Source organism: Habropoda laboriosa, unplaced genomic scaffold (assembly GCF_001263275.1).
Source record: "Habropoda laboriosa isolate 0110345459 unplaced genomic scaffold, ASM126327v1 scaffold67, whole genome shotgun sequence".
NCBI classification, from domain to species: domain Eukaryota; kingdom Metazoa; phylum Arthropoda; class Insecta; order Hymenoptera; family Apidae; genus Habropoda; species Habropoda laboriosa.
Genome location: NW_017100242.1, coordinates 4740652 through 4762040, shown reverse-complemented (window position 1 = coordinate 4762040; position 21389 = coordinate 4740652). Strand labels below are relative to the sequence as shown.

The window sequence follows — 21389 nt, the reverse complement described above, 5'->3', positions numbered from 1 at the left end:
TATTATTTTGTGTCGATAATATCACTGCATCAGTCATTCATCGGGAAAATAACTTACTGCCGAGAATCGTATTATTTTATCGTACTCCAATGTAAATTCAACGTTATCGTTGATATGAAAATTATTATAATCATCCTACGAACAAATTATGAAAAACTGTAAAAAATTTGCTGAAAAGCGACACTATTCGAGTAGAAAATCGCTGTTTACTCGGAAACGATGTTTTTTTTAGATTATGTTGAATAAACATTTGATACAATCCGTCGAATACTGCAGGCTGGCTAATTCTTAAATAACATTTTTTTTCAAGCAGAGGCCAATTCGGTTGGCCTCTCTTATAGACCATTTCTCCTCCGCTGCTTTTGTACACCGGGGAACCCTACCAAGCGAGACCTGTATGTATATGTAGTGGTACAACTGGTCAGCGTATAGGCGCATGGGCGTATCTGTTTAGAAACGCGATCTTTATTTCACTTCTGGCGGCAATATCCTCCTCCTCGTCTTATGTCTTACCACTGTACACCTTTTTCATCTGTCTCTTTTTGGCAAATGCTTTCTTTGTCTTACGAGCAGGGGCTTCCCCGTCTATCTTTCTTAGGATAACGTGTTCCTTTTTTCCTTTAGTATTCCAATACCGCAATGAAAATTGCAAACTGATTGCAAACGTGCCTTAGTTGGGCAAATAAATCTCGATTTTCAGAAGTATTACTAAAAACTAGTATTATTGCTAAAAAAATGATTAATAAATAAATACACGTATCCACGTCGTGTATCCATGTACACATATACAGATGCGACGATCAGTCTCTATACAGGTCAACGGCCGAATAAATACGCGTGTATACAAAAATATTGTAAATAAAGAAAGTAAATTTTAATTTTTCTAATTTTCATCCTATCTTTATGAAATTGGTAGCCAAAGAATTCAAGTCGTTCGAAGGTTTCTCGTGTGTGAAAAGAAATGTTTACCTGATCTCCTTTAGGAATTTCGGCGAAATATTTTCGGTGCAGGAATAATTCTCGATGTATCTGTGTTGATTCTCCGCCAAGCTGCAATTAATGTTAGGTACGCAAAGAGTCATAAAATGGGGTCTCAGACGGCCGATTGTGTACTTTCCGATATCGGTAATTAAAACGGTGGTTGCCGCTCCGAAACCGAAAATTCCGACCTGAAACATGGAGAAAGTACGGTTGTAAGGAATCACGTGCACGTGTTACAAACATTTATAATCGTAACCGGTAAGTATATCAATACTAATGCAGTAATATGCAAAGTGAACTTTCAATTTTGTAAGTTAACGTATTAATTATTAATTACTCTTCATCATTGATCAATCTAACCCTCTATTATCCTGATTCTTCTTTGCTCGTGAGAAGGCAAATTCTGGCTGACTCTTTTCTACATTTTCACGGGAGATGCCAGAGTAAATGTAAAAAATAATAAAATAAATACGAAATAATGAATTTTTTAAATTATAATTATCATAAAAATGTAATGATTATTGTAAAAGATTGACTGGTAATAACGTAACAGTATAACAATATAGTGCAATAGTGTAACAATAAATAAATAAAATGAGACTGTGAAATATAGATACCTAAATGGACACGTAACTTCCAAGTCACGTGGTGTTACAGAGGGTTAAAGATACGAAGTACGTGTATTGTGATAAATAAATATATCTTTTTGCAAAAATATAATGCAGTAAAGAGCAATTACTCGTAAAGCAGATTCCCTCGCTAGTTGACCTAAAGACAGTGCCGCCGATCATATCGCGTCGGTATTGTGTGTGATCTGTCGCCGGTCTTCGCTGTGACATCAAAGACCGGTCGACAGATTATACAACCGACAGCGGCGTTATCGCCGCGGTGTGATTGGCGGCACTGCCTTTAGGTTAACTAGCGAGGGAATCACCCTGCATTACGATACATTGCATACAGGGTGGACCGCCTAAAGGGATCACCTCAGATTTATTCTGTTGCTAGTGGACCGAACGAAATTTGTTTCTCTTTTTGTGTCGCATGAGATGGTTCAAAAAGGCCTTTCATACGATTATAGTACATTTTTTTCGAAATTTTCAAGGTTAGGGTTATTCAAGGTAGAATATTTAAAAGCCTTAAAGATTTCCAATGTATTTGCACGAAACAGTAAAAAATTTTTTAAATATTGACAGAAAGAGTTCGATATTGACATAGTATAAGGGAAAGAAAGGTGTTAAAAGCATAGGATGAAAGGCTATTTTCAATAGAGAGTTGCAAGCTTTCCTGCTTCCACGATATTTTTTTAGAACCGCGTTTTAATGTATTTATCGAGAGAAAAAGTAGCGAATGTTTTATCTCGACAGAGTATAAATATTTTTCAAAACATACCTTCTCATATGCATTCCACATCCAAGGAGGAATATTGTAGCCAAATAGTATCTTCGACGATTCTGCTTTGCAGTATTTCGCGTGAAGATATTCACCTGCTATCATCTAGAACAGAATTATTTTCTTCACGTCTACCACGATATTTGTAATTATCATTTCTCGTGCAATCTTATTGCACGGCAAATTTAAGATCGAATAAACTCTTATCTGCACAACTTTATAATAACTTTACGTTGTAGATATGTATCTTAATTTAAATGTCAATTTAAAAGTCAATTTACGCAAACAAAATATGATGTAGCTTCGTTTCAAGAAATAAAATTGCAGTTGCACTTTACAAGTGCACAAATGCACTTAAAAAAAAAAAAAATCGTACCATAGAATGCTGAGCTTGCAATGTTTTTACGTACGATACTTTTCGAACTTCACTTGAAACAGAGTTGTAGCCTGACCCAGTTACTAGAATCACCCTGTATTAACCGATCGATCAAAGGTGTGACAAGAGAGAAAGTAAAATGTTTAAAAAGACGAAAGGCAAGTAGTTCAACGACCCTCGGGGTATAGAACGTGAATCATTAATCTGCTTCCACGTGTTCCAGCTAGTCGGCCTGTTCTTCTCTCGAAGATTGATTAAAGGCAACGCGCCAGAGACGACTCCAGGTATATACATACATAATCTACGATTAAAAGCGTGGAGAAAAGGCGACGGATTCGAAATTCTTGAGAGGCCCGAAGCCGATAATCTTACCTGCGGCTTTTACCGATCTGTCGCCGCATCAACAGAAGTGGGTTAAACGGCCAGATTCCAGGTAAAAGTTGCCAGGTGATACGTAGCCGTGAGGGGCAACGAATGAATGAAATACAACAGCAGGTTCGGCCCTCGTTTTTACCTGTTTCCACGGTTCTTTCTTCGGGCCCCGAGGGGAAGAACCGCCGCGTGAAAAAGGGACGAGTCGCTTTTCTATCTTTGAACAATTCATTTACTTATGGGATTGTGGGTTTCAAGACTTGGTGCGGTAGATAGCCAGCTATACGGGTTTCGCCGATTGTTCTGTGATCACGGATAAAAAGGAACCGATCGTTTGGACAATTACGAAGGACCTTAACGTGATTTAAACGACACTCGATGGAAGATGGAATGACAAATTGAAGGAGAGCTTATACGTTTATTTCAAACAGAAGATGCACGTCTTATCGCCTCTAAACTTGTTCCAACACATGCTGCAGTAATCCGTTGTTTAATATTTTCCGGTATAGCAGGTATTTCTTGATAGACAAGATTTTCGAGTGGTCCCCAGAGAAAGAAATCTAATGGGGTTACGGTCTGAAGAACTGACTTACGATACTGATCCTCCACGTCCTCCTATCCATCGGTTTGGGTAAAATTCATTAAGTGCCCTCTCTCTTACTCTCCGAGTTTAACCCTCCGAATAATGCAGCTCGGAATTCTCGTGCCGAAGTCAATTCTGACCCACATGGATATATTTCACTAATACATGTATTCACGGTCGCTCGAGCTCCTCACCGATATTCTACTAATCAGTGACGGTCGCTCGAGCTCGAAACCATTATCGATAAACTAATAATTAGTCGGTCTTGAATTACGTTCACATTTTCGTCGCGCGTATACGAAAGCATGTATAATGAAAAACAAATGATATTTATTCTAAATTTATATTATTGCACGTTTTGCGTAGAGTGGACGTTACAGACACGTCTCTTACAGTAATCGCATGCAGAAGTATATTTATATTTGCCTAAAATTTGAAGAAAAAATTTTTTAATTCTCACCATTTCTATAAAACTCGACATATTTTTAAAATCCTACGAACTTCTTCGGTAATTGGCATGTAGACCATGAAAATTTTTTATATTTTGTTCTAAGTGAAACCACGTGGCAGCAGAGGACAGCATCGTGGGGTCGTTCGTTCGAAATAGAGATTTGGCGATACGGCTGTAGCGCCGCCATTTTGTAAAGAAATTAAATGAAAAAATACTTGCGTATACTTTAAGGGTAATATAGTAAAGCTCTTGTGAAAAGTTTTCGATCGAGTCAATTATTATGTTGAAAAAAAAAAATGCCAGAGTTAGGTATCACTTTCAGACCTTAGATGTGAGTCTAACCTCTTAACCTTTGAATGGCGGATGTTGGGTCACCGGTGACCCGAATTTAGATATCTCTCGTTTCAACCGGCATTTGAAACAGTGTCACGACTCTCTTATTTCAATCATATTTGCATAATTTTCAAACTAGAAAACGTGGTTTCGTTTGCGTGCGAAAAGGATCTTAGCATTGGGTCTTATCTGACCCGGCATCCGCTGTCCGAGGGTTAAAGAGTACCACTTCAATCTTTGAAATTTGTATCGAAGTAGAAATTTTTGAAGGTGACGCTCATTGTGAAGGAACTTTATTAAAAAATCGATCAATACATAAATTTTAAACTTATTCTGAATATCATTTGCTTCAATTAATTTCACTGGTAATTCTCCTTTTTCTCCTACCTTTTCACTGGAAGTACGTAAATTAAAATAACAATTCCTCTGTGAATACAATCAACTTATCCCCCTATCTGATTTTCCTTCTGCTCGAAGAATAAGGAAACGAAAGCTTCGTTCCGAGGTTATAACGAGCCGTGGCAATGCTAAGGAAAGAACCACTCTCAGATTCCTGGGAAGCCACAGGTAGAAAATTCGTGTGCCAGTGAAACGCGGTTTCACGCAGACGAACGCGCAAACAAACGACTTCAGATGAAATTCTTGTGAACGGCTCACAGCTGAGAAGAGGGATCGTTGCTAACAAGGGCCCGCTTATTATTTCAAGTGCCACTATATATGTATGTTCACGGACAGATCGAATAGCATTTTTATCGGGGAACAAGAAATGTATATGTTTGATTGAGAATACAATTCGGAGAATGTAATTCAGCTTGAAAAATCACGGAATACTTTATTTCCCGGACCCAATGTGTTTCTCACAAAATAATACACATTTTCTTTACTCTTTCGGGATGTGTAGAAAGATTCACGATCACGTATCGGATGTAGAAATGAATTCTTTCCGGTTTTTGGGTACAATCGAAGATTTATTTGAAAAAAACAAAAACAAATGAAAGCAGATCACTCGTCGAAATAATTTCCATTATTCTTGACGACCTTTCGCTATTGTTCTGGCAAGCTGCGGATGCCATCGCGATAGAAACTTGGTGGCTTTGTATCAATTATGTGAATCTAGTCGAAAAGAATTATTCGACGTGACATTCTTTTAACTGACATTGAAGTGAACATCGAAGCTAATAATAACGATGTAAAAACTTCAATTTGCACGGCAAATTCGGCACAGAAGATATCAAGAAGATTAGAGTAAGTAAAGGGTAGCAAGTGTTGGTTAATCTGTTTGAGTAGCTTGATTCTTGTTTTCGCGTGTATTGTACTCGAAATAAGCATGAGCATAGTTTTAACATTATTTCACCGTAATTCTATTTTGATAGTTTATCAGCAAGGCCATAACGCTGACTACCTAAAGCTAACATGGAAAATAAAAACATATAGATAAAGACTTTTAATAGGTAAACTGATAATACAGATAAAATTGAAACTAACTCGTATTTACATTTCATGCGAAAACAGTCATATGTTGATATAATTACAGCGTGTGTAATTACGTATCCATCATTCTTACTACGAAAAAAGATTAATTTCCTTTAACATTTTTCTTAAAAAAAAAAAAAAAAAAAAAAAAGAAAAAAATATTTTCGACTAAAAATTCTTTTTCATAAACTTTACATATAATTGTAATATAACACTTCAAGTTCCAAATTTCATTTTTTTTGTTTTCAGAGAAAATTTTACATTTACAATTTACGGTACTTTTCGGATCATAAGACGCACCTTTTTACATAGAAAAGTCGACTTAAAATTGGAGTGCGTCTTATGGTCCGAAGGTAACATTAAAATACGAATCTTTATACTGTATCGAAGCTATCAGAGAAGTTCGAACGGTGGCATTAACGAGATGAGTGACAGTACCGAGAGTGGAGATGAACTGAATATTGCTAGTACGAATTATTTGAACAATAAATAAATTAAGTAAGAATTTGAAAATATCTTTATATACCTAATAAAATATTCTTTTCTAAAAATCGTCCCATAAATTTCGGGTGCGTCTTATGGTCCGAAAAATACGGTAATCTTTTCCACAAAAATCTCTTCTTTCTCAAACGTACTCTATATCACTGTACACGTAATTGGTACCTTCACTTTTCGATGCCACAGAAATACAGTGATGAAGAAACGTAAGGAAAAAGGTGACAATTCGAAATCTGTACCGCGATCAAAACATCGATAATTAATGCACACGATGAAAAAGGAGCACCGACAAGTTCGACGATCTCGCGTTGTTTTTGTTGAAAATAAAAGCAAATATCCGCTGTTCGACTACCTTCGATCACCTCGTTTATGGATACCTTGCCGCGCGGTTCAAAATAGCCAATGTCGTAAGACATATCGTGCAGGATCTATAAATACCGTTAAGCTATCTACGGAATTCGAACGATTTTCCAACGACTCCTATGTATAGGGCACATGTGGAGGAAATATGAAAATATTCCCAGAACCGATGAAGAAACTTACGGTGCACATACATATACATCTGTTCAGTTTCCTTTAGTGGCTAACGACCCTTCGTGTAGTCTGACCATGGCGGAGTGCAATTTCAAAGGATGCAAATAGAGGATGCAGTCTCTTCTGCTCTCGTGCTACTCGGCAAAAATACATCGACTTGCACGTGCACCACTTCCAGATACCGTAAATCGATTCCCACGACCACCGAAACTTAACGAATAACCCTTCTTTCTTCGTTGCATCCCATATGTGCGGACATCCTTATGCGTTCGCACCTATACTTATATACATATGTATATACGCGCGTTTCCGTTTCGATCGCACCTTCTACGCTCTCTCTTTTTCACGTTACGCCGACTGACGTCTCGCTGACAGAAGTGGAAAAATTTCTACGAAAATATCTAGGGATTATATTAGATCGCCACCGGAGGGACTCTATTTGACAGAGACGAGCAAGAAGCAGATAAAGAACAGCTGCTGCGCGCCTCGCTCGGTGTCGTCAGGAAATTAGATAAAAAGATAGGAAGTTTTTTTTATTTCCTCGCGAGACTACACCACTTGCCAACGTTTCAGCTACTAGAGGGGCGTCTCACAAATCTGTATACGTCTGGGAGAGCTGACTGGGATCATTTTTTGTCAGTAGGGTGGCTTTTTAATTTTCGATCCGATTGTACCAGACCTAGAAGTCAAAGATCGGAGAACGATGTGTACGTGATAATTGTACAGATCGAGGTTCTCCATGTACAATTCCACGTTCGATTGTCTTTTTTTTTAATCGCTTCAACGTGTAATTATCGTGTGATGTTTCTTTCAAGATTTCCAAAAGAGGCTGGATAATTTGAGGAGGCTTCGAATGCTCGCCTATAATTTCTGGTAATATGTTGAAAGAGATTTCAAGAAGTACGTTTGTCAGCCATTTGTCTTGATGTATATCTGAGTCGTTTATTAACTGGTTCTTGGGTGGGCTGATTTTACGTTTCTTATTTGCATTTGCAGCGTGTTGCCACATATTAGACGACGGTTTATCAGTTTCCACGAAATTTTCCATAGAGTCTGTGCTGTTGTTATCTTGAGATTTGTTGATAATGTAATTGTCGCCAATTTTACAGATTTCTACTTGAAAATTTTCTATTTATGTCAAATGGCAAATCTACCTTACCTTACGCGCAAACACACCGTTAATTATATCACTTCGTGTAAATACCAACATAAACACCAATTTTTCTAAAACCAATTTTGAGAGCTATTTTCATCCTCTGAAACTTGCAAGTTGACGCGTAAAAAAATATATGTCAAATATATATTATAACGTAAGTTTCATAAAAATCGGCGATTTGTACTTGGGAATCCCCCCTCCCGTCAGACTTCCTCGCGTATTAAGAAACACCTCGTACAAAACAGCCTAACCGCTAAACGACAAGAAAAAAAAAAACGAATGTGGCGTCAACGAAGTATCGTCTGGCGTTTCTTTTTGAAGCGAGGAAATCGAGACTCTCGCCCAGCTGGGTGACTCACCGTGCATATAGGAAGGAAAAGGCCAACGACGTAAAGCATTGCACTGGTTACCGTCGACGAGTGGAACGGGTGATATAACGACTCGTCGTTGCAGAAGAATCCACGTTTGTACGGTTTACCGAAGAGGAAAAACATCAGCACGGCCATGCTCACTGGAACCATAAAACAAACAATTCAAATTTTAATTGCCGCTTGTCTCACTTCGGAGTAGAATTCGCGCGTCATCGTAGTAGTAGATGGCGTAAGGGAAGCGGAGATTTATAGAGTTCGCCTGAAATGATGATACATCGTCCTTGATACGAACGGGACATTGTCGCATTACGAGATCACAGCCTGTGCAATGATAAATCGTATGACGTTTGCACTAGACCGATTACGATACCGTGTATGATTCAAACTATGTACAGTTTCTTCACTGCTCGCCAATAAAATTGCAACACGTTCAAAGTGAAACTGGACAAATCTGAAAATTTACGAATCTCGCTTGGAGCGTTGATAGGGAAAAATGATTAAAATTTGGTCAATCCCCCATGGGCAAATGTAATTTTTCACACTCCATACGCTAACTGATTCGTTTGTGCCCAAGTGTAATTTTTTGCTCTTCTGGATTTTCGAACAATTCGAAGAAATTTTGGGATACTTATCAAAGTGTCTGCTACATTATACGATTGTTGAGTCAAGTGTTTAGAACTTTCTTCGATACAAAAATAGAAGTTAATTTCGAAGAGTGAAATTTCCCTTGGGTCATTAATGACCCATTAGTGAAAAAGGTCATTGCTCTCAGAGCAGCCCGAAAAATATGTGATTTCCAAATTTGTGCAACTTCAATTTCTAGGTGGTGCAATTTTTTTAGCAAGCAGTGTATGTTCCGTTTAAGTAACAAATAAACACGATGAAACGGTAATTCATTAATAGAGAGTTTATTGTTTCATTGACTGACTACGAGTGCTATGATTCATTTGATACTGATGAATGTATATATTACATTGTAAGTAATTCTGTATTTTTTTTTCAACAGTGTAGCAGAGCTGAACTTTAGATTGTACTCTGCGTTACGAAATAAATTTTACTTTCATTTTTGCAATTCATTATTTCATATTGAAGTTCGTTTCAAGTACTCCTATCTTCTCCCGGTTAACCTTGAAACTTTGTCCAAGCAATTTTTTAATTACCACTCATTGCTTGTACCAACATCCTGTTTCAACAATTTGCACTTGCATTTATCCACAATTATTCACCGCGAAATTTCTCACTTTACATTCTACGTTTTTTTTAACCAGTCAGCTGTTGCGACCTCTTTGGAAAGTGTATACCTAAAACGTGTCGCCAAAAGTAAGCGATGACGAGTATACTCGTCAAACACAGAGTATGTGCGGCTGTTATAATATAGAATTAAGTTGTAATCAAATGACTGTTTTATTTTTTAATTTTATTACTGACAGGGCTTTTTGGTAACTTTGGCGATGAATGTGTGAAAAAGAGATTTGTTTGAAAATAAAACATGAAAATAAAAAAGAAAAAGTAAAAAACAGAGTAGCAGTAGTTTAATATGTTTTAGTTTTCACTAAAATTGCAATTTAAACAGCAAATTGTAACTACTTTTTACGCATAACGAGTATACTCGTCGCAACACAAAATACTGCCATTTCTTCATGACAAACAGGTAACTGGTTACGCACAACGATTAACCATTTTCCTATTCGCTGTTACATACATAATTATCAAATATTCGTAGTAAAATGCGAAAAAATTCCAGACAGAACAAAACCGTATCGTTCACCTCCAACTTCGTTCCACTTTAGAGAGACAGTTCGCTTAATCGTAGCACGTTCTATTTCGGTTAAGCATACAACTTTATCAGTTCCAATTACTCATCCCTATGTGTCTGACATAACGAGACTACACGCGTGCAACCAAAGAAATGACCATAACTATTTTCATAATTCGCTAATCGCCAATAAGTCTCGATTGCGTCACTTTACCAGCTAGCCGACTCGCGTTCTCGTGCGGTTACCGGTTGCGTCAATCTCTCCCGCAAACGATTTCTCGCAGCAAGGCCATAGGAGGTCCAGACAACGATAATTCGAAAATTGAGAGGTACCCGCACGAGTTTCCATCATTTTCTTCCGCTAACCGCCAATCCACGTTGTCGAGAGGATCTCAGTGGACATTATCTGTTGCGGCTATCTAACGTTGTAGACGCGGTGGGCAACTCGTGGAATAAACGTGAAAAATCGTGAATAAACAGCGGTGAAATTATGGTGTGTGTGTGCCCGCGAAACGTTCGGACGATTATCCTTCGTGGCTTCGAGGCTCGATGAAAAGTCCTCAGGAGCGCCTCTCGCTTCCGCTACCGAGAAGTCGCTCCCGACCGAGTCGGCTATTAAGATAATTGTCAGGCTGGTTTTAAGTAAAACGAGGCAATACGGCGGGGCAGGTTGTAACAACTGGTGAGCTCTACTCGCACGGAATCACAGGTGGTCATTATTTATGTAGCTAACTGCATTCGAGCCGAGCAAATTTTAAGCGAGCCTGCACCATATATCTTACGAACTGGCTGAACTTCCATGATCATTCGCCGGTACTTTGTGCCCTGAATTTATTGCCCGGCCACAGGAGAAACTGGTGATGTATTTAGAAATATGCAGGTTACGTTGTGTTTTCGGCAGTACATACTGGCATGTGCTCACGGGTTTCTAAGAATCGAGACGGTTTTATCGTTTCTCTGAACAACGGACAAGGAATCAAATTTCGCGGGTAAATCGCTTCGAAGATATTTCTCAACCCTTCACGGTGTCTTCTGCAGAATCGCGAGCCTTGCGAGCATCGTATTTTCTTCAAAATATTTTCTTTTTTTGCCAGGTTATCTCATCAAACGCTGTTCTTTCTTAATTATTATAGTATACCGGTGAATATCAATTGTTCGCACAGCAGATAGACATCGTATTAATTTCAATTTCTCATTTAACCTGTTAATCGTGGAAGACGAGTTAACTCGTCAATGATTCACAAATACTTCGAACGCAGTAGTTTATCTATCGAGGGATTGTTCGTGTTTAATTGTATTTGTATATGCCTATATTAAATATAAAAATACGTCATATCCATATTTGCAAAGAGCAAACAGAGGTGATTAATTATAATTTTTGTCCTTTTTTCATTTAATTTCTTAATTTCTGCTTGAGAAGTGAACACAGTGAACAGGTTAAATTAGTTAATACCAGTTTCGTAGATGTAATCGAGGACGTAAAAAATATTTGAAACGATCTAATATAATAAAACTCTGTTCGATGTAAATATATTTATATAATCGTATTACTGCTGAAGCATGAGTGCATACTTTTGAAATAGCTCCTTGGATATTGCGGATTAATGCAAAGAAGTACCAAATATGACCCGAAGGATTAAAACACTCGTTGCGCTACGTTCACCAATATACATCCGTACCTCACGATTCGTTTTACGCGAATGAAAATCGCGTAAATAAAGTCTGTCAGTACAAAAGAAAAAATATTGGAAGTAAAAGCTAGTACATATAAGTTTTAGAAATACATATTTATTTCAAATAGCTTAACGAAAAAAGACCACGTTTCAGACCACGTAAATTAAGATCGCGCATAAAAACTACCGCGTAAATTGTGTTATCATTTATCGCGTAAAAGAGACTCGCGTAAAAAAAGTGTCGCGTAAATTGAGGGACGGGTGTACTTCGATCAAAGATGACAGAAAAGATATATCGATTTTAACAGGAGGCAACGCGAAGTTTCATTGAAATGAAATTAAACTCGAAACGCCTATGATTCCACGAGCGTTAATGATAATTAGTGTATGTTATCGCGCGATTTCTGTCATTCGCACAATTAGGTTGCACGCTTATCTGTACCACTATATGCAGTTTCGTAATATCCGTTCTGAATAAAATCATTCTATGTAGAATTTTAATTAACGCTTTATGGTAAATCTAGGAAGCAAAAAGTGGATAAGCGCTTCCATTAATTCTCCGTTACGCTTCTAGAAACTTGTTTGCTCCAAGTTCGCGAAAAAATAGAAATCATTGAAACAGATATGTAGTTTCAACACTTTGAAGGCGGATAGCGAGTTTTAATTCATATTCGATTCATTTAAACGTAACTGAGGAATTATGTGTTTCAAAACTAACCTAACTTACGTCTTTGCTTAATACTCGCGAAAAATTATGTCTCATATGTCTTGAACATTTATCTGATTTCCCTTCGTAATTTTACTTTCGTTCAATTTTTAGTATATGATTAAGTAGAGCTTTCTACATTAATCGATAAAACAGAAATTCACGATACACAGTAACTTGAATAAAATGGTAATTATTTAATTAAAATTCACCGAAACAAATGGCATATTCAAATATACAAACAAAAGTTTTACAAATCAAACGTAAAACTTTTCACGTGGAAATGTCGTTACATCCTATTCTATTGTGTTAGATAAATTTTCAAGATAGTATAACAGTGTTTACATTCTAATAATAATACTGAAATATTACGTTTTGTTACATAATAATGATAATAGTTCTTAGAATATTTCTCACAAGAGAATATAACAATATTACATTATCGCTATTATTATATATTATATATACGACATCTAATTTCCACAAGTCTCTTGAAATTACATAACATACAAAATTCCTAAATGAAGAAGGAAACAAGCAGAACGTAATTGCATACTCTGAATATAGGAACGAAGTATGAAGCTATAAATCGTCCGTGCTGTTATTTCATCCAATAATATGATGTGAAAGGAGAATCGCATATATCAACATGTTTCTCGCATTTCTCGCTACCAATAAACGTAATCGATACAAATACGAAAACAATTTGCAGTAACAGTATATCCGTGTTGGTTATCTTCCTGGGTGTAATAATCACGTTCGAATGCACTTTGTGAACGCGTGGTTATGCAAGGATTGATAATCAACACAATACGTGTGTATTATTCGTGATTACAAACTGGAAGGGAGATCACGTATGTATGTAGGTACAGTCTAAGCAAAACAAATTTAGATCCGCCTTGGCATCGATTTGAAAGCATAGGCGATCTCTTCGCGGTTAGACGTCATCGTCGTAAATTTCTGTAGACCTGATGACTAAAAGGGCGTCCAAAACGATCAATATACGAGCTATTCAGAAGTCGAAACGACTAACACGACTTTTTCAAATTCATCCAATTTTAGTATCAAAGCACATGCTTGGTGCTCAATTCTTCATAAATGAAAAAAATTAAATAAATTTAATTCGATGGAGTTAATCACTTCTGAGTCGCTCATATTATATTGCCAATATATCAGGGTTACCAATGTTATTGTGCATGTAAAGAGACCCTCAGACGATACAATAGGAAAATAATAAATAATTAATAAATAGTACGAACATTAATTATTTATTAATTAGGGAACTTTAGTTTGTCGATAAATATTGACAATACTGTATTAATGTTGCTACGAGCTACAAACGGTTAAAGATTGTGAAAATTGCAGGTTAGGTAACCTTTACAATTTTCTTCGCGATTCCCACAAATTGCGATGCTTTCAAATTTTTTGTACGCGTCGTCTAGTAAACTAATCCTTCTAACCTCTAATAAACAACTCAAGTCGTTTGGTTAAATTTAGAAAAAATTATACTGTTCTGAATAGTGTCCGAATATTAATGAGAGTAACTCTATATTGATCGTCTGAACGGTTCTTAAAAACGAACCAACCCGTTTGTTGTCAGTATGGTTAAGTACATGGAAACGCGCCGTATTATTTACATGATAAACGTGAAAATTACTCCTTCATGTTTATACCGAGAATATTATATATTGTACTTACTATAATTACACCGAATTATATGTTGTATTAATTATATTAATTATACCATGATATTTGGAGGATGTTCTACATTTCAGTGCGTTGTAGTAGCTTCGTTACATAATAATAATATATATAAATTAAGGTTTATGATGATTACATTGTGATGAAATTATATAGAAGATACTTTTAATGTATACATTCAGTAATTGAAATGAAGAATGTCGCGAAAAAGGAAACTGGTTAATTTATGGAATAATTACTAAACTACTGGCTGTCAAAGTCGAGTGGGCGTGTGGAAAGTCTGCTACTTCGAACTTATCGCACAGTTTAACTTTTTTCCAAAATATTCATGATTTATATCTTTATTTATGCGAAATATTGCTGCAAGGAAATGACATTGAAAATTAGAAAAATGAAATTTTTTAAATAAAAATAAAAATGTCAAGAGATATATTGCTTTTAGAGATATATAACGCTCGTTTCGTTAATAGACTATTAAAATTGCGAAAAATGTTTTTCTTACTGCAAGTTGTTAAAGTGTGAAATAAAATTTCTATTAAAATTCTTTTCAAATAAATTCTTTTATGACTTGATAAATTCTTCGGGTATTTATTTTCTAACATTATATTTTAAGAACAAATAAATAATACAAACTCAATTACCATGTAAGTGTTTGCAATTATAACAATTATCAAAAGTAAATCAAATTCAAGTTGAGAAAGAAGAAACATGTTAAAAAATACATGAAATAATTCAGAAAGTTACATTGCAAGTATGATTTCGAACATTTACTTTATTTAAAAATGTCATAGTTCTTTTCAACGGTTAATATTTAAGCTGAATCAATACTTATACCACTATAGTCACCTGTGGCGATAAACAAGTGAAACATTTCACAGCTGTATATCACATAGGAAAGCCATGTATTGCATGACCTCGATTTCGACTATAACCTCAATTCGTAAAAACCTCTACTGTGTCCGTCTGTTTAGAAACCGAAACTATATACTGCATACATATGTATAAGGTGGGACACGTAAATGGATACGCTAAAATATCTTCGCTGTTCATAAATATCTGAAGAAACTGCTTAAGACGAAGTTAAACTGTTTCAAAAGATGAACGAAATGATTAAAAAAAAATATGTATTCAAGGTTATTTTTATAAAAAACAAAACATACTGCTTTAATTTCAAATATATAAGAAGTGTAAATTGCAATATTTCGATAATTGAAAAAAAAAGGTTAGGTTGCTGTATTCGTCTTGTTCCTATCATTGCACTAAGAAAAATATATGTGTACATATTATTCCATTGAAGAAAATAGTATTGATACATGTAGATCACGTTGAAAAAGATGATCGTAAGAAGAAATGTTCTGTCGAAACGTGTTTGCTCCTTTCGCTAAACATAGATTTTCATAACGTCAACATAACAAAACATATTAAGGTGGCCTGCCTGTTTCTAATGAATCATTCTGTATAAATTCATTTTTATATACTTTATATTCGTAAATTGCACACTAATGTAAAAGTACTAGTTGCAAGATAATTGACTTACAGATATTTTATTTCATCATAAAACAGAATCGCAGGAAGGAAATCTAGAAAACCGCAGACCACCAAGAACATCGAGAAGTAAGTAAGTACATAGTATCGTTGGCTTATACGTAACAATAGACACTTTCTAATGAGTTGCAGAAATATAATAGAAAGCAATTTATCACTATACATTTTGTCGTATTGTTTCTTGTTTGTGCGTTTTTTACTACACTCTCCTCAAAATATAACCACAGTATCGTATTCAAAAGACTTAAAAATGACCCACTTTTTATTAAAATTCGTTTTTCAAGACCTTCTGTGATTCTTCGTAAAAAAATATGAATATTTTTATCACTGAGTAAAAATCGTTTTCTTCACGTATCAGTGTGTAAAACTAAACATTTTTCTCGTTGCGTTCTGCATTTTGTTTTCTTGATACATATCTACTTATTATACTCTTGTGGTTATAGTCAGCTTAATTAGTCAGTAGTTAAAAGTAATAATAGTTTCTTTTACAAATTAAACGTAAATAATAAATAATATATGAACAGAAAATCAATCTAAATACGTTCTATTGCTACATTAAGCTGTTTTGCAAATCTCGAGTTTATAAATTCTTTAATCTTTTAATACATCACACACACACACACACACACACACACACACACACAGAATATTATTACAAATAAATCACTTGAAAAAATTCAATTTAATGAATATTCATATTCACGATATGAAAATAAGATGACTTGAAACTAAGTAAGTAGTCAGGTCTAACAAGTATATATTCTGAACCACTGAACTAAATAATTTACAGACAAATATAATTTCGTATTGCCTAATCAGTGTATAGTCAGAGTAACAAAAACTAATTTATGCCCACGTATTATGATTCACCATATATGTATACACATACGGAATAATAACAACGATTCGAATAAATACGTTTGGCGATGAATCACGTTTAAAAATCTCTTGAAAGGTGAGGCATTCTTATGCGCGCTCGCTAACGGTTTCGAAGCAATGAGATTCACATAGTACATATCGCGTGGCTTCATGTTGCGGACCGTGTCCTTTTCGCCTCGATATTTCACGGTTCACAAACACATCATTCCTAACACTTCCTATTCGTACACGTACCACGTAGCAACACTCATCTTTCTGCCTCGAGCCGACGTTTATTCATGACTTTGTGAGAAGGCGCACCATATAGAAATAAGCGTACACCGAAAGAGGAGGTATGATCGACGAAAGAAAGAACTATGGACGCGACAGAATGGGTAAGCCGCGTGAAATCGAAAATATAATGAAAATAGTTGTCAACGGTACGTAAAGTGATTTTAAGATAAATTATAGAGCCGGTTACACGATGACCGCAAACGCGTTCATACACGCGTGCGCGCTTGCTTATCCTTTAAACGGGTATTCCCCGCGCTTGTAGTTACAAGCAACTGTCTAATAAAAATAACGATTTACTGTGACAGTAATACCGCGGAGAAAATGCCGAAGCAATTATTTAATATTCAATAAGATAATATCGCGCGTCTGACAGTTAATTGAACAAACGCGAATTGACACTGCTCCTTGAAGGCGATGACTCTCTAAATGCTAACTTTGACGTAACTAACAATATCAAGTCAGCTATAGTGAAAAAGATAGTGTAACTACGCAGTGTCCAGCTCGTAAGGAAACAATGGTCAATTTTTCTACCAAGTTATTTCAAAACTGTTATTTTTGCTAACCTATTTCCCTCGAATACTTTATTAATAGTAAGTACAAGTGAAAATAATGTGTTACATTTTGTATACTACATTCGTCTTATCATTTTAATTGTTTAATCCCAGTTAATCAGTCGAGAAATTTGTATTATTGTTTTGTTTATCAGACTACCGCAGTGTATTTGTATTTATCCCTGTCGCTATATATAATTTACAATAAAAATGTATAACATCGTAACTAATTAAAAATAGAGAAACTCGTTGTGTGGAATGCAGACTTTATTTAGTTATTAGCATAGGCTTCAATTCGCATAATATTTGTATTTCCCCATACTTACTCGTCGTTCATTTTGCTGTATTTTATCCATCTTAAAAAAGTCTTTCCATATTAATAGCTTCAGTACTAACACATTTCTTAAAGCAGAATGTTTCGCGAAGAAAAAGATTGAAATGTCACAAAGTTCTACGTTTAAATATTTCTAATACATAAATTTGTGACACTGTTTTTAGGTTATGTCCTTTCTTAAAATATGAAAATTCACATTTTGAATAAATTTCAACGAAAATGCACTCGACGAATGCAACGAAATGTTTGAATTTTATTTGTACCATGAAAAATTAAAACAAAAAATTTTTATAAATTAAAACATATTTCATACATTAATGTTATTCAATTATCTATCACACTGAAACACTTAAAAACTAATAACACAAACAGATAGCAAGATATGATACTAAAACAATTACATTATAATAATATACAAAATAAAGAACAAGTTCAAATAAATTATAATTATCATTTTTAAGTGAGTCAATTTTAACATTTAATAAACTTTACAAATTGAAGTTATATGTACATCATTTTCATTTATCATTATTCATCATTATTCAATCGTTCTGCATTATATACCTACAAGTGGAAAACTATAGGCCTTAATTATTTTCAAATTACATGCTGAACGTTCCCTCGTTCATTCCTTCATATTCTTCATTGTATTATTAACTTATACAAAATTTACGTAATTAAGTTTAACATGTAAATACATAATTATTATTAACCTGCGTGTTACGTGTTATCCAGCACAACAAAAGTGAAAGCGCAAACAAGCAAAAATTAGCAAATTTATTAATATAAAAAAATTAGTATAAGCAATTACAGGTAATTTATTTGCAGGATTATTCTGTAGTTTATAAAGAGACATTCATGGGAAGTATTTAATACCATGGCAGACCTTCCATTCAGTCATTCAGTCAACGTGATTTTGAGCAACTAATTTGCACTTGCCTCTTGCAGTATGGGTTCGATCTGCCATATGGTTTAGGGAGGTATAGTAGTATATAGATTCCGACGAAATTGCCTGTAATACCCTACACAAAGTCGGACCTGTTTATGCTGGTCTTAACGAAGTTTGAAAGGGTGCAGTTATTAGAGAGAATCGTGAAAGACACGCTCCACTCAATGACACCAGTTACGCTGTTTGAAAGACCTAATAACGCAGAGCTGAAAGTGAACAGTGCGTTAAAAGACACCGGGGAAAGTGTTAAGAAAGAAAATATTCTTTCGCTTCAGCTGCACTTTCTAATTTCTAACATTAATTCTTTTCTTTCTTTGTATTTCGACGTTAATTATTTTTTACAGAGAAACTTCATATATTTTGCACGTTTTTAATACTATTAAAAAAAAAAAGAAAGATTTTAAGTATTTTACATTTTTACTTTTAATATATCTTTTAAACAAAGAATACGAAACATCTTATGCCATTATTTTTAATATTGTTTTGTGAGAAAGAAGTTTTTAATATTGTACGCATTTATTTGAAATGATATTTTTCAAGTGAAAATTTTTGTTATGATTCACACATTTGTCGAAATAAAATTTTTATCAGATATGTACATATGTAGATACTGACATGGCATGAATAATAATTCACCTGACATGGTGATGAATAATAATCACCTCTTGATAATCTCCATAATTCTATTAGATCAAATAATACGGTAGCAATCGATTAAAATAATCCACAAATTTTTACTAAGAAATTATGATAAAAAACATTGCGAGAAAAAACATCAATAACAAATTCTCAAAATTTAATTCATTTTTAACAATCACCTCTTGATAATCTCCATAATTCTATTGGATCAAATAATACGATAACAGTCGATTAAAGTTATCTACAAATTTTTACTAAGAAATCTGATAAAAAACTGCGAGAAAAAACATCAATAACAAATTCTCAAAATTTCATTCATTATTGTACATATTTTTGTATTTCTCTAAATGTAATCTTAACTTTTTTGATTACTTCATTTGATGTAGTTGTACCTAACTCTTTATCAACTCTTATAGGTGATTTATATTTCATATGATATAGTAAGACATTTTATTTTGACTTTCTTTGAAACTTTCTATTTTACTTTCAACTTTCAACATCTTTATCTAAATTCAGAAATCTTGATTTCTTCCAGTTACAACGTATTATTTTAATTGCATCCTTTATTTATGCAATAATGATAATAATAAGTAGTAAATACCGGTATCATATAATTAAAATTTTTAATACGATATTTATTAAACAAAACAAAAAATAAATAAGGTTAGAAATGAAATTGTTATACTTTTCATTTTAAATTTAATTAAACACAATTAATATTGTATGCGTACAGTAAATATATAAATACTTCGAATATAAACGAATATATCGACATAAGGAAATATGTATATATTTAATGGTAGCTTAATGTAAAATGTAGATACGAGCACATATTAAACTTAAATTATTGTAATTACAAACCACACGCATACCTTAAATCAATTTCTTTCACTTAAACAAAGTAAATCTAAAACAAAACGTAGTCCAACAAGTTAACTTTAATATTACAGTATAATAACATCCTACACATAACCTACATACATATGTATACCATACACTTTTCTAACGTCTAATAAATAATGATCAAATTACGTCATCGCATACAAATTTCCTTTCATCGAAGAAAATTGATCGTTCACGTTAAACTGTTAATATCACATCTCTCTGCGATAAAACAGTCCCTATAACAACGTACAGACAGAAGAAGAAAAAAAAAATGTAAAAAGCGAGGAAAGTGAAGCAACGTGCATAGTCCACATGTTGACATGTTGTTCACATGTTGAACTTGAAAACAAACGCGACAAAGAGCAAATAAATAGACACCTGCGAGCAACTTTCAAGGCGAAAATGCCCTCGACCTACTTCTCACCGCGAATAATACTCAGTTTTGCGTTATCTGGTTTTCATCTCTGCCCGCGATCCCTCTTTTCTCTTTACCCAGCGTGGCAGCACTTTGTCTTTTCCCTTTTACTCGCGATTCTCACGAGCCTCGTCTCCTACATTTGACGACTCGAGAAAAACTTCGCGATGTATTTCTTTTTTCTTTTTCCTCGTGGGTCATAAATTTTCTTTATTCTCAACATCACGAAAAATTGCTTCGAAATACCGTGAACGGTCAAATGGATGAATCAAAGACACCGATAAACCGTGCTTTTTACTATAAATTCTGTTTCGGACAAATAACAACACTGATGTGAAGGAAAAGATATAAAAGTGTAATGAAATGAAAATTGCTTATTTTTGTATTCTATACGGGATGTTGCAACATCAAAACAGACGCGAGAAGGATAGAATTTCAAGTGTGACCTACAAAAAGATCAATTTATACGAAACTATCGCTTCAACGTAAAAACTTGTAGTAAATATAATGTAACTGACAACTTCTATGATATAGTCAACTTTTATATATTTTTTAATAAATTAAGA

General features: G+C 34.6%; 1 protein-coding gene across 2 annotated transcripts in view; it reads right to left on the bottom strand.

Annotated features, from left to right (window-relative positions):
* LOC108571960 (putative phosphatidate phosphatase) overlaps positions 1-21389 on the bottom strand; it is a 41190-nt gene that overhangs the window by 18509 nt on the left and 1292 nt on the right. For both annotated transcript variants that reach the window (XM_017934125.1, XM_017934124.1), the window contains exons 2-4: positions 8506-8657; positions 2371-2475; positions 970-1169 (exon numbers count right to left, since the gene is read on the bottom strand). In XM_017934125.1, the coding sequence (XP_017789614.1) occupies positions 970-1169; positions 2371-2475; positions 8506-8657 (457 nt within the window). The remainder of the gene's footprint in view (positions 1-969; positions 1170-2370; positions 2476-8505; positions 8658-21389) is intronic.